The sequence below is a fragment of the Papaver somniferum genome, unplaced genomic scaffold (assembly GCF_003573695.1).
Source record: "Papaver somniferum cultivar HN1 unplaced genomic scaffold, ASM357369v1 unplaced-scaffold_10, whole genome shotgun sequence".
Taxonomy (NCBI): Eukaryota; Viridiplantae; Streptophyta; class Magnoliopsida; order Ranunculales; family Papaveraceae; genus Papaver; species Papaver somniferum.
The window spans coordinates 14,511,840-14,524,684 of NW_020618825.1; the positions used below are offsets into that span (position 1 = coordinate 14,511,840).

Sequence of the window (12,845 nt, forward strand, 5' to 3'; positions counted from 1 at the left end):
TTTCTTTAGATATTTTTATACATTCAAAAAAAAAAAAAATCAGCAAATGATTTTTAAGACTTTGCCTGGCCCTGAAGAAAAACAGATTTGCTATGCAATATTGCTGCTATTATCAAACCACACACGCTGCAACTGCAGGTATGATGCATATTGGCAAACCGCATGTAGAACAGACATACCCAAAACAAGGTAATTAAAATTTAACACTTAAGAGTCTGAAATCCTTAATCATAAAAACAGAAAGAAAAAAAGAAACACAAATTTGGTTGCTAGTTTCTTCTCTTAATTATATCTCTTTAATAATACTAACTGTGAATTCCAACTTATCTTCACTCTTTTGTTCAAATAGACAAATATCTCCTTTTTTTAACCTCTTTTCTGACTGAAAATCCTTCCAACCAGATCCAAAATGAACTCCATAGCCATCACTGCGACGAGTTAGTTTAATAGGCCATTCTTTTCGTTCTTCATCTATAAGAAACACAGTTTCTACATCATCAAGAATGTTTGATTTTGCAAACTTAGTAGGAATCGCCTGAAAGACAAAATTTGAACAAATTATTAGAATACAATTACAAGTAACATGAATATACATACGTATAGTACGTAATATCTGGTAACTCACCAAGAAAGATCTGCCAATGTTATAAATCTTCAGTGTAGCTATAAAATGTATCGTCTTCACTAACTTCTTCAAGTTCATCATAATCATCAACATTACTTTCTTCACTATCTACTTCAACTTCACATGATATTTAAAAAAAAAACATGATTAGCAAGTTAAGTATTTCATCTCTTTAACACAAACAAAGAAGAAGATGTTTAGATTACCCTGGTCAGAAGATGTTGGTTCCTTCCTGCCTTTGCCGTTGCTTTTGATTTCACCATTTCCTTCGCATTCGCAATTGCCTTTACTAGTACCTACACTTTCAGCTCTATCCATTTCATTTTCATCTTCACCCTCAGACATCATCAATGATTCTGTTGAATACTCAACTTCACAGTAACTCAAGGTGAAAACCCAAACTCGAAAAATCAAATCATGACCTTGATATTGAAACGCAAGGTAATACCCAGTACTTAGTTCATGAGCCTTGTAAAAGTCTTCCCAACCATCTGTAAACTTGAAGTCATTTAGCTTCACTTTCCATGATTTCTTCAGTGGACTCTTCAAAGTTGCTACCCCTTCACTATCTTCTCTGTCAACTAAGTATTCTCTTTCAAATGCTACTGGTATTGCCTACAGCAACAAAAAAATAAAAGCAGTACTAGAACATTAAAACACATAAAATTATGAAAAGAAAGATAACAAAGTAAATCTAGATTGATAAAGATACTCACCAGCTGATCTGCTGATGAAGAATCAGCATGGATGGGATGAACAAAATGTGGTTTAGAGCTTGGGCAGGCTAGGTTCCCAATTCTCTCCATTTCCAACATTCAAGCTTTAGTTGTTAAATGATGCTCTTAAGAGAAGCGCAACAAGGGAAATAAATTGAAAGGAGAGTACATGAATTTAAGTCTACAGAAATGACCAGCACATGAATGCCTCAGGCAGATTTTATTTCCTTTTGTCTTATTTCAAATATATAAGGTGCAGTTTTGAATACGTAAAACAAAAGGAAATATAGGATCAAGGGAGTGAAGTAGTTATGTTTTTCATCAATGGGAACCATGTTTGGGCAAGGAGATACCTCAGTTGAGGACTCAAGAGTAGAGCGATTCTGGACTGATATCCATGATCATAGTCATTGCCGTTTAATTGCTGTAATTTTTTTATTTCTGTCATGGATTATCTCTCTGCTTGAATAATGAAATAAAGATTTGTTGTTTGGAAGTTAAACTTTACGAACATTTATCTTCTTAAAGCTGTGGTTTACATTTGTGGATTGGTTTGACATGATATATGTGCTTGTCAACGAAAGCAGAAAATTAACATAAGTCTTCGTCTTGTGATAACAATGAGAAATCCTTCAATGGCCGAAGGTCTTTTGTTCTTTAACAAAAAAAGTTGATGTTCTTCAACTGTGTCCAATGGTTGTTAGATGACAGACATGTAAGATTGAATACTAGTCTCCACTACCAAATCTTCTAGGGCTAATTATCGTTAAAAACAGTATTCCATAAAGATCTGACACACCAATAAGGATCTACCTAGTGTAATACCAGATGAACTTCTATATATATACCCTGATAAATGCATCAATAACAAAAAAACTTTATATATATATTATTAGTAGGACATGCTTTCGTTACAAGTTTTTTTAAGCCATTGTGGCAGTATCAATTGATGAGAGTATATTTTTGCAAGACAGCCCCGGATTGGGAATCAGATAATACATATATACTAAGAGCGTCTCAAGACAAGTCACGTTAGATCCTACATTAACATATGTTAGAACAGAACACAGAATATCTTCCAACCAGTTCATCACATATAACAGAATTGATAATATGGCAAATCCGTCAACCGGTCAATTTGGATTCCGTTTTGCTCACCTAGATCAGTAATCTACATAATTAATTTGTTTTATAGTAATTTTAAGTTTTAAATGCGAAGAATTAATGCTAAAGATACTGGTGCACTTCAGGGAAAAATAATAGCAATCATCCATTTATTCATGAACCTATTAATGAATAATAGTAATCTACATATAAACCTATTAATGAATAATCATTTCTAAGAAGAATATTGGGATATCTTTATGATTTCTTTACAAGTATGCTTCCTAAGCAATTACCGCAGTATTAATGATCAGTCTATAAGTTGCACAAGCCGGTGCAGATTGGGATTCAAAATTTTAGCCGTGACCGACTTAATCAAAATTAATTCTAAATTTCTGAATCATCAATAAACCAAGACATATATCGAGACAAGTGTATGGCCTAATCTATCTGATAAATTTTCTGTGGAGGTTGATCATAAAACATAACGATATGGAAAATCCGTTTACCGGTAAATTTCGCCTCCAATTTTCCAACCTTATCATACATCGTATCTGTAATTAAAGTAATTATACTTTGTGTTGTCGCAGTCTTAAATTCTCATACTCAAATTATTCGAATTAATATACTTGTCATCACTATTAAATTTTGTAAATGTGCAATATCTTTGTAAAATACTCTTTGAAATTGCTTGTTGTAATACATTCTGCATACAGTGAATATATAACAACTCCTACATTATATATACCTAGTTAGGTTTCACCTTCAAGGCATCAAAAAGGAATTGGTTTGACTTGACAAAATACAGGGAAAAAAAAATGAATACAGTTCCAGCAGTACAATCTCCACTCTGCTGTTTATACAATTACGACTAGTCATTGACTTACATCATGACATACTACTCTCCATGAAATCTATTGCTTTCTGGATATGGCTTGAAGAGGTTGGATTCCTGAACATTGCTTCGGGTCTCCTAAACATTGACGCTAGTGTATTATCACTAATATTTCAAGAAGTTGTTGGCTTGCCTCAACTGCATCGAATCTCCAATAGCTCCATTCTTTTCTCTAACAGGAAATATCATTTAGATTCCATTACCAAAAATATGATGTCCCCGAAGGATATCAACTACACATCTCTATACAAAAACAGGTCTAGCGTACTGAGACAAATCGCCTGCACTGTGAATAAAGTTTATGTCAAGCCATTTGTTGATATCATTCAGCACGTGTCTCCAAACAACCCGCCTCCAACGATGCCCACAACTCCTCTTCTGTCGAATGAAAATCAACATTGTTAAGGATCGAGCAAGAGAGAGGAGAGCATAAACGCGGAAGCATAAAAGACTACATTGAAAATAATTCGGTGTCTCTTTCTCATTAATTCTTAAGATATTTATACAATCACAAGACTTGGCTCTCAAGGCACAAGACTTGGCTCTCAAGATAATTCCTAATATAACTCTCACAACCTAAATGCATATCTCCTAAATATAGACTCTCATATATTATTTCCTAATACCCTCCCTCAAGATGGAGCATGTAGATCACGAATGCCCATCTTGGACAAAAGAAATTTAACTTCAGTTTTCTTCTTTTTTTTCCAACACTTTTGTGAAAAAAAAATCTTCAGATCGTAGTTTAAGTACGTTTCGGTCCCCTTCGTAGTTTAAGGACATTTCGGTCCCATCTTCTTAGTTTAAGGACATCTTTCGGTCCTCTTCGTAGTTTAAGGACGTTTCGGTCCCCTTCGTAAGTTTAAGGACATTACGGTCCCAATGGAAGTTTAAGGACATTACGGTCCCATCTTCGTTTTAGGACATTACGGTCCTCTTCGTTTCTTCGGTAGAATACTTCTTGTACTCTTGGTTTCTTGGTTTCTTCGATAGAATACTTTGTGTATTCTCTCGACAACTCATAGGATTTTAACCTACTATTGTTGTTCTTTTCCTCATCACCTCTTGGTGATTGTTTTTTCTTTTTTTTCTTCACAACATGAATGTTGTTTCTTCTTCTCTTGTTCCAGTCACGCTTTTGTTGCGAAACTGTCACACTTCTTCACGTTACATCTCTTTCGTCACGTCCATCCTTATTCTCCTTTGTAACACCCAAACTGGTTACAAACTTTTAATAACACTTTCTTTCCTTTTTTTTTTTTTTTTTTTTTTTTTTTTTTTTTTTTTTACGGCCAGCAACAAAACTAGTTCTCACGTGAACTTAGGGTTTTGAAACCCCAAAACTCCAGCAATCGTCGCCTTGTTCAGTCAACTTCTCCACATCGAAGAAACATGCCTTTAATGGCAGCAACTTGCGTGTCCTCTCAAACTTGTTCTATGTTCTTGCCACCGGCAGAAAACACAATCCACCATTCCAAAGCTTCATCAAATCCATGGCAGCAGCTGCACCTACCGAAACCCATGTTTTCTCTTCACCATCATCTCACCAGCTACCATTCTCAATCTCCCATTGTTTCCTCCAGCGAACATGATCTCAAAAATACTCATAGACTCAATACCGCTGTCAAACTCGATCAACAACAGCAGCAATTTCTATCGTCAGCAGCACCTTCTCATGATCACCAGCAACAACAGCTCCATCTCAGTCACGCCTTCTGTGTCTTACTGCCAGTTCAACAATCATCATCAATCACCACTGCCATTGAAGAAAGCAACCAGCTCCAGCAAATTTCCTGTATTTTTTTATTATTCCTCTAACTCGAGCTTTTTCGTGACTTCCATAAACTATTCTTTCCTTTTCAAACATACAGCTCCAACTCGGTCTCTGCTTAAGAAACACGCGGCTTACTTGCTCACAGCACCAAGCTGTAGCTTCTACAGCACTTCAACTTCTGTCGTCTGCTGCAAATCAAACCTCTACTTTCACGGCTTGCGAACTCCTTCTAGACCCTCAAACAGCAACAACTCTTCCCAGCAAACAATATCATCAGAACTTGGCGAAACTTTTTCTTTTTTCTTTTTTTAGTCGATTTCTTAAAAATTCTTTAACTCTTTCTACCTCTCCTCTCTCCCTCTCACCTTGCTCTGATACCATATTAAGGATCGAGCAAGAGAGAGGAGAGCACAAACGCGGAAGCATAAAAGACTACATTGAAAATAATTCGGTGTCTCTTTCTCATTAATTCTTAAGATATTTATACAATCACAAGACTTGGCTCTCAAGGCACAAGACTTGGCTCTCAAGATAATTCCTAATATAACTCTCACAACCTAAATGCATATCTCCTAAATATAGACTCTCATATATTATTTCCTAATAAACATAGATCTGGAGTTCAAGTTCAAAAGTCTATTTGGCAGGTGGGTACATCCGTTGAGGATTCATCCCTTTTGGGAGATCATTTTATTTGGAAGCCTTAAACCAATTATTTGCCTTATGTACGCGTAGAATACATTTATTTACATTCATGATTTTGTTTTCTTTACGATATGTGTATTTCTAATCCCGAATGATTTTAGGGGTTTTTATATTATGCATAAGAAATCCTTTTGTGTAATAAAAACCATTGGGAAATTTATTTACAGTTACGCTTTGAATGTGAGTGAAATTTTCGAGAGACCAACAAACTCGGATTTGTATTTAGACCTGTGCTCTGGAATGTGTGAGTTAGGCCATTTTCTGAAGATTGTCGTTTTGAATTATGTTAGTTCTTAAAGGAACAGTGGTGTCTGACTATAGATTGCTGTATCTTTTTGATTTCTATCATGTATCAAATGATATGCTGGCGAAATGAAATAAAAAAGTTGTTGTTCGGAAAGTAAAGTGTAAGAACATTTGTTTGACAAGTGATTTACATTACTATTGGGTTTGGCTAATGAAATGGTATAAACTATTCGTCAGTAAACGAAGTTGTTCTGATAAATATGTTGTTCATCACATCACAGAAATGATACTAAGACATATCTGTATACCGGACAATTTCATCGTTTCCATTTTTCCCACCTTTAAGTAATTATAGGATGGTCATGGGGCGGGTATGCCAATCCCAATCACTGCCCCGTTCGTAAAAAAAATACCCATATTCGTTCCGTTACCCACATGAATTGGGACGGGGCGGGTATAGGGAATACCCGTTTGGGGCGGGTTTTCCATGGATTACTCATAACACGGAGTTAATACATAAATTTATTTATAATCAAATCTTAAATATGAAGCAAACAAAAATAATAACATAAGAATAAGGCATTCTTAAATTTTAAATTCAGAAATTCATCTTAAGGTGAACAAGAATCTTTAAATGACTTCTTAGTTTTTCTACTTTGTCATTTCGATACAAGAACGATCAAACAATGTGTCCGATCACAACAAAGAAACGGAAGTGATGAATATACAAGAACGATCAAGAATATAATAAATGCAAGAAATATCGACTAAGTGGTAGAAGCATAAAATTCGATACAAATTCTTGCATAAAAGTCGAAACCCTTATAATATGGAAGCAATGGGTGGGTATGGGGCAGAGACCTTAAATCCCATCCCCGCAGCTTAGATTTCGGATATTACCCATATCCGATCCTATTCCCATTTATTCGGGTAAAATCCTACCCAAACGGGACGGATACCCACGAGAATGGGTTTGGATGGGGCAAATGGCCATCCCTAAGTAATTACCATACTTACTTTGTGTTACCGTACTCTCAAATGCATGAACAACGGACAATTAAGAGCAACATGTGTACTTGGTATACTCGTGATCTATCACTTTTAAATATCTTTTAATGTGCAATTAATCTTACTAATTACTAAATTTGATTTTGCCTGCTGTAATACACTCAGCGTACAACGAATGTTTTAAGAGCTCTTACCATTATATATACCTAGCCAGGTTTCACCATCTAAGCATTATACCAATATCCATCTTTTTTGTAGAGAGAATCGTTTACTCAGTAAAGAGGCCACAAATTTGACAATATCAGTGTATACTTGTATTCATACATATATAAAGTTTTCTTTTTGATTATGAATTTTTGCAAAAAATTCTTGTATTCCCCCCTTCCTCGGCCACAAGAAAATCAACCCAATACTGATGGTCCATCCAAAATTATGTACGAGGATTTACCGGTTATAGATAGTTCGTCTAGTCTTCTTCCATTTCCATCAGTTCTTCCAGTGCCAGATGAAAATGAACTCACTATCGACATTCCATTCACTATTTGGCAACAGAATTTTCCTTTTATAGGAAGTTCATCTAGTCTTCCTCATTTTTCTCAGTTCTTCCTCCACCAGATGAAAATACAGGAAGTACTAATGTTCCATCTGTTGCAGCACAAGAGGATCCGTTAGCTATGGAAATTTCATATGTTTCGGAATATCCGATCTATACTTTGAGTACCGAGGTATCTATTTATTGTAATCGATATTAAACTAAACGAAGAGTTTTAATTTATCAATTATGTAATAATACGGTGTTTTTTGGGGAACCATAATGAAATAAACACTGGAAGCGTTATTTGATCGGTAATTTGGTTAGGCTTTTGTAATATCAAAATTGTTTTTCACTTTCTTATAATTTTACACGTTGTTAACGGTAATCTTGATCAATTTTGATTCTTATATGGAAAGGAGTGGATAAGGTTAGAACTAATGCTATTGAGAAACAATGGTTCACACACATTGCCGAAAAATAAATGAAAACTAAACGATAATCGTGGTGCATTAGTTACGCTACATTTGTGTCCAAACTTAATGAACCACGAATGGCAACTTAATATCCAGGAAACATAATCGTAGCAGATCTTTAGCGTTGATGCATCTTCTCATCATCAGCACCAGTCTCGAAAATGTATATGTCTTCTGGTATGCAACTACTTGCTGAGCCATCCATGTGCTTTATCTTCCCTTGTCCACTATTCATATGTTTTGCATTTACCGCGGTTTGAACTGGGATTGCATCAGTTGAAAGATGAAGGATGTCCATTGTGTATTCTTGATAATGCAAACTGACATAAGCTAATGGATTTTAACTTATACCAGATTTGGTAAGACTACACTAATGTTGCAAATAGGGATGCACTCTGAGGAATAATAATAGCAAGGATTCATCTATTAATGAGCTTCTATATATAAACTTAGCAATGAAGTGGCGCATAATTAAAGAATGAATCTTAGACTAAGTTATGATTTCTTTACAAGCATGTATGTTCTAAGCAATAATCGCAGTATTAATGAGTTTACATGCTATGATTTGTTTGCATCAAAGATGTAATTATTTCCGTCTCTGTAGCTACCGGAAATCCGGTAATCGAGTATTACAATAAAGATGATATGGAAACCCTAATTTTAAAACTCTCACCACTTTCTCTCTAAGGAATTACTAGATTATATGGAAACCATAATTTTAGAACTCTCACCACTTTGTCTCTAAGGAATTACTTCGACTAAAAAATCTCAACCCCTTATACTGCTCTCTTGTCCCCTTATAAAGGACTTTATATCTAAAGACTTAAAGGCCTAGACAAATAAAGTTCTCACATTGATCGGTGAGGAGATCCTAATTTTCTATGGGCTGAAATAGGCTTTTTTTGAGTTTTGTGAAACGAACGTTTTGGTGAGGATACTTGGCAACGTACAATGTGTTTGGAATTTTATGGAAGTCCATAATCGATTTGGAATTCGAATGCCTACCATATTTCTTATTTTTTCTCCATATATTTAATGTATTTGACCTGCCACACGAAATCAAAAATATATCGCACTAAATCGAAAATGCATCGTCACGGAACCGGGACAAATCTAATAATGAGTGACAGCTAATACCACAAAGTGGATAACAACTAATAAAATCCTAATTTTCTCCTATTAGTTATGTAGTCTTCGCGTGATATATTTGCGTGCCAATGGAGAAGTCAACCTTTTCTTCTCACATCTTCTCAATGACGTCACTGCTTACTTCAATAATGACTCGTTAGAGTTTTGACATCGCCTAATAATGGTCATGCGATATTTTTATATGCATGGTCTCTTATCTTTCAATGGGGACTTCCCTATCTATGTTTTTGAAGGATTGTATTTTGTTGATTTGGTTCACCATTAGGCAGCAAAGATCTACATGTAACTTCGGCACAAATTAGATTATTTATTTGGCACTTTTGGTCTCTCCATAATAGCTGTGTCTGTATTTTTTTTTGTGCCTCCTTGGCACCTAGTAATCAATTTTAAGTTTTCTCGAAAAAAAAATGCACAAAATTGGGATTCAAAAATATAGATAATATTACCCAGTACCGGCTCAACCAAAATTAGTTCAAGATTTCTAATCATCCTTAAAGAAAGAACATATGGAGACTAGTATACGACGGAATTTAACATTCGTTAAAGTGTCTGTGATGTTCCTCGCAAAACGGAATTAACGATACGAAATCAGTTTACCGGTGAGTTTTGCCTCCTATTTCCCACCTAACTATAACTTGCATCTTGGATTACATTAATTACTTTGTGTTATTATAGTCTCAAATCCGCGTACCAATTAAGATGACTCTTCTCATTAACATAAATGTCATCACTCTTAAGTCTCTTAAATGTGTCATATTTTTGTAAAATACTTGTAACGTCCCCTAAACTAGAAGCTGACTAATCGAAGAGATTAACTAAATAAAGAGGCACTACGAATCTAATTCAAATACTTAAACATTCAATTAAGAAAGCTGCTACAAAACTTATCCCAAAACTAATCCCGCTCAGAATATATATACATGAACTTCTCTCAAATGATACATACACAATAGTCAATTGGTTTACAGATACAATAAACAACATAATAAACATAGCAGAAGTTAACTAATTAACGGAGTCAACACTTGTGGCTTTCGCTGCGCAACTCTGAACTGTCTCTGAAAACTGAAAGTGGAAAAGGGTGAGCACAGAGTGCCCAGTAAGAATAACATTTAACTTTCAAGTAATCACTGGAATGATTTGAAAAACAATGAATATATCGGATGTCGACCAATTCCTTATACATCCCATATTATACATTGATAATGAAGTCTATTAGATGTCGACCAATTCCTTACACATCCATTAACAAATCATGTTTTTCTCAAAACACTAAAAGGCATCCAAAATACAGAAACAAACAATCATGGTATATGGAACTAACTCCTTCGACAAAACAATGTATTATTGGATGTCGACCAATTCCTTACACATCCAGTTGTATACATTGACAATGAAATATATTGGATGTCGACCAATTCCTTACACATCCAATATTATGCATTGATGTCGACCAATTCCTTACACATGAATGTTCGTGTCGACCAATTCCTTACACACCAAAATGAAGGAGCGTATTCTATATACTTTCGGAATTTAAATAAAACAATGCACAATCAGATAATGCATGAATTTGTTAAACATAAACTTTTGTAAAAGAAAACAATAATAATTACAAAAGAGTTAAATATAAATTCCCACCTCTTTTGATGAAAATCCACGCCTACCTCGAGATCCACGATCCACTGGTTCATCCTTTGAATCGATCGTTGTTAATATAGACTAACTGTTAATCACACAAAAAGTCTAAGAATCTAGCCAAAAGGCTCACACATGATCATACAAGTCTTTCTTATGATTCTAGGCCCATTTAAGGTTCTACATCTTTTATTTATCTATCTTTAGCATAGGTAAGGTTTATTAATTGAATTAGGTTGGTTCTATAGTCTATTATATAAGTCTTGTGAATATCCAAAACTTTGTAAAAGAAGCTAAAGGTTAATTCGGACCACAAGGGTCCAAATATTCAAAATATGAATATTAGGTCTATGCCCAAGTCCACTAAACTGACCCCTTAATCTAAGGCCCAGTCCAACTAAGTAAACCAACGGTCAAAGTGACGGTCAAGGGTCAACAAACAGTAAACGTCAGTCAAAAGAGTCAAAGTCAGGTCAAAGTCAAAGTTAATGTCTAACTATTCTGGTCAAACGAGTCAAGACTGAGTTAACTCAATCACTAAGACGAACTAAATTGAGTCAGTTAATATGACTAGGCTTAATGTCCTAAGGCCATGGTTCTGTTTTAGCAGTAGAACCTTCATCAGTTGATCACTAAACCTTCTATTACAGATTTCATTTCAATGACAATCTATTCATTCATTTAAAATGAACTTCAAAATCATATTACAAATACAACAATAGTTTACCTACAAAAATGCAGTTCCAAGCTTTCACAGGGATCACTATGCCCAATTCTATAATCACCCTTCAACTCTATCTCAATCCTAATTCAGCAGACAACCTTAACTCGTTCCCGTTACAGTTTACATTTCCACCTGCAACAACTGTTATTCACCTCTAACTCAATTCATAAACTTGTTCCAGAACCATCACTTGTATCTCCATCTCATCTTACTTGTACAACTCAACTGCGACTCATCCAATAGTTCATCCTTAACTCATCTCTTCTCTGCAAGTTCTGCCATTTCACTTTCCTTACCACCTGCAACTCCAATACCCTCAGCTCCCACATCATACTGAGTTCATCTCAAAACATACACTGTCTACACCACTATCCAATCTCAACTTCACTAACTCAACATCTTCATCAACTCATACATGTTCAAAAATAACTTCACCACAGCCATACTGCACCAGTCCATATCTTACCCAGCACATTCACCTAATCCAACTCATCATATTACAGCTCCATTCCTAATTAAACCTGTTGTAGCATCTCATGACTCAATATCATCTCAGCTTATAATAACTCTGCGCCTCCACCAGTTCAACAATACCAACGACAGTTGAGTCTAGATCAAATGCACAACATTCAATTAACACCATTCACCTTATGACCAATCCAGCTCCATTACTATACACTGAACACTAACAGTTCACTCATAATCTTCACCTGCATGAATTCAGATTCATCTCTAAACACACCCATGTTCTCTACCTCAATTTATTCCATTAAGTTAAACTCCATTCAACACAATCTAAACCTGAACTCAATCTCTGCACAACTCTCACAGCACCAACACCAACTCCATTTCAATCATACACACACATATACACATAATTGATCAATCTCAGTTCTATCACCTCAATTTCAGTTAAAACACAAACATATAAACTTAACAAATCTTAGCAATTCAACTCCAAATACCAAAATTAAGTAATTAAAGACTTACCCAAACAATAACACCTTCTAAATTGCTAATCCATCAAAACAATTATGCCGAAACACTTCTTCATATTTCTTGAAGAACATAAACCCTAATTATATTTTCCTTTCAATTCAACTTCAGAACAATTCATCAATTAAACACCAACCTTTCCTCAATCAGCCAAACCCAATCTTGAATTCCTTTCATACATGAACTTTAATTCATTTCCCTGAGAAACCTTGCTTGGTTTTTTGATTCATATTCAGAAATGATTTCAGAGCTTCAAT

At 35.0% G+C, this 12,845-nt stretch overlaps 1 protein-coding gene across 1 annotated transcript; it reads right to left on the reverse strand.

Annotated features, from left to right (window-relative positions):
* Positions 1-286: 286 nt before the first annotated feature.
* LOC113326405 (B3 domain-containing protein REM8-like) lies at positions 287-1,431 on the reverse strand. Its single transcript, XM_026574143.1, has 4 exons — positions 1,342-1,431; positions 832-1,240; positions 690-742; positions 287-535 (listed from the first exon to the last, which is right to left on the reverse strand). Exons 1-4 carry the CDS (start codon positions 1,429-1,431, stop codon positions 287-289), a joined length of 801 nt encoding a protein of 266 aa, XP_026429928.1.
* Between the last annotated feature and the right edge of the window lie 11,414 nt (positions 1,432-12,845).

Excerpts from the sequence above, each read along its gene's own strand:
- LOC113326405 (XM_026574143.1), bottom strand. The coding sequence starts at position 1,431 with ATGGAGAGAATTGGGAACCTAGCCTGCCCAAGCTCTAAACCACATTTT. Across the intron at positions 1,241-1,341 it reads CTTCATCAGCAGATCAGCTG|GCAATACCAGTAGCATTTGA; the intron begins GTGAGTATCTTT and ends TTGTTGCTGTAG. Across the intron at positions 743-831 it reads ACCAACATCTTCTGACCAGG|TTGAAGTAGATAGTGAAGAA; the intron begins GTAATCTAAACA and ends TATCATGTGAAG.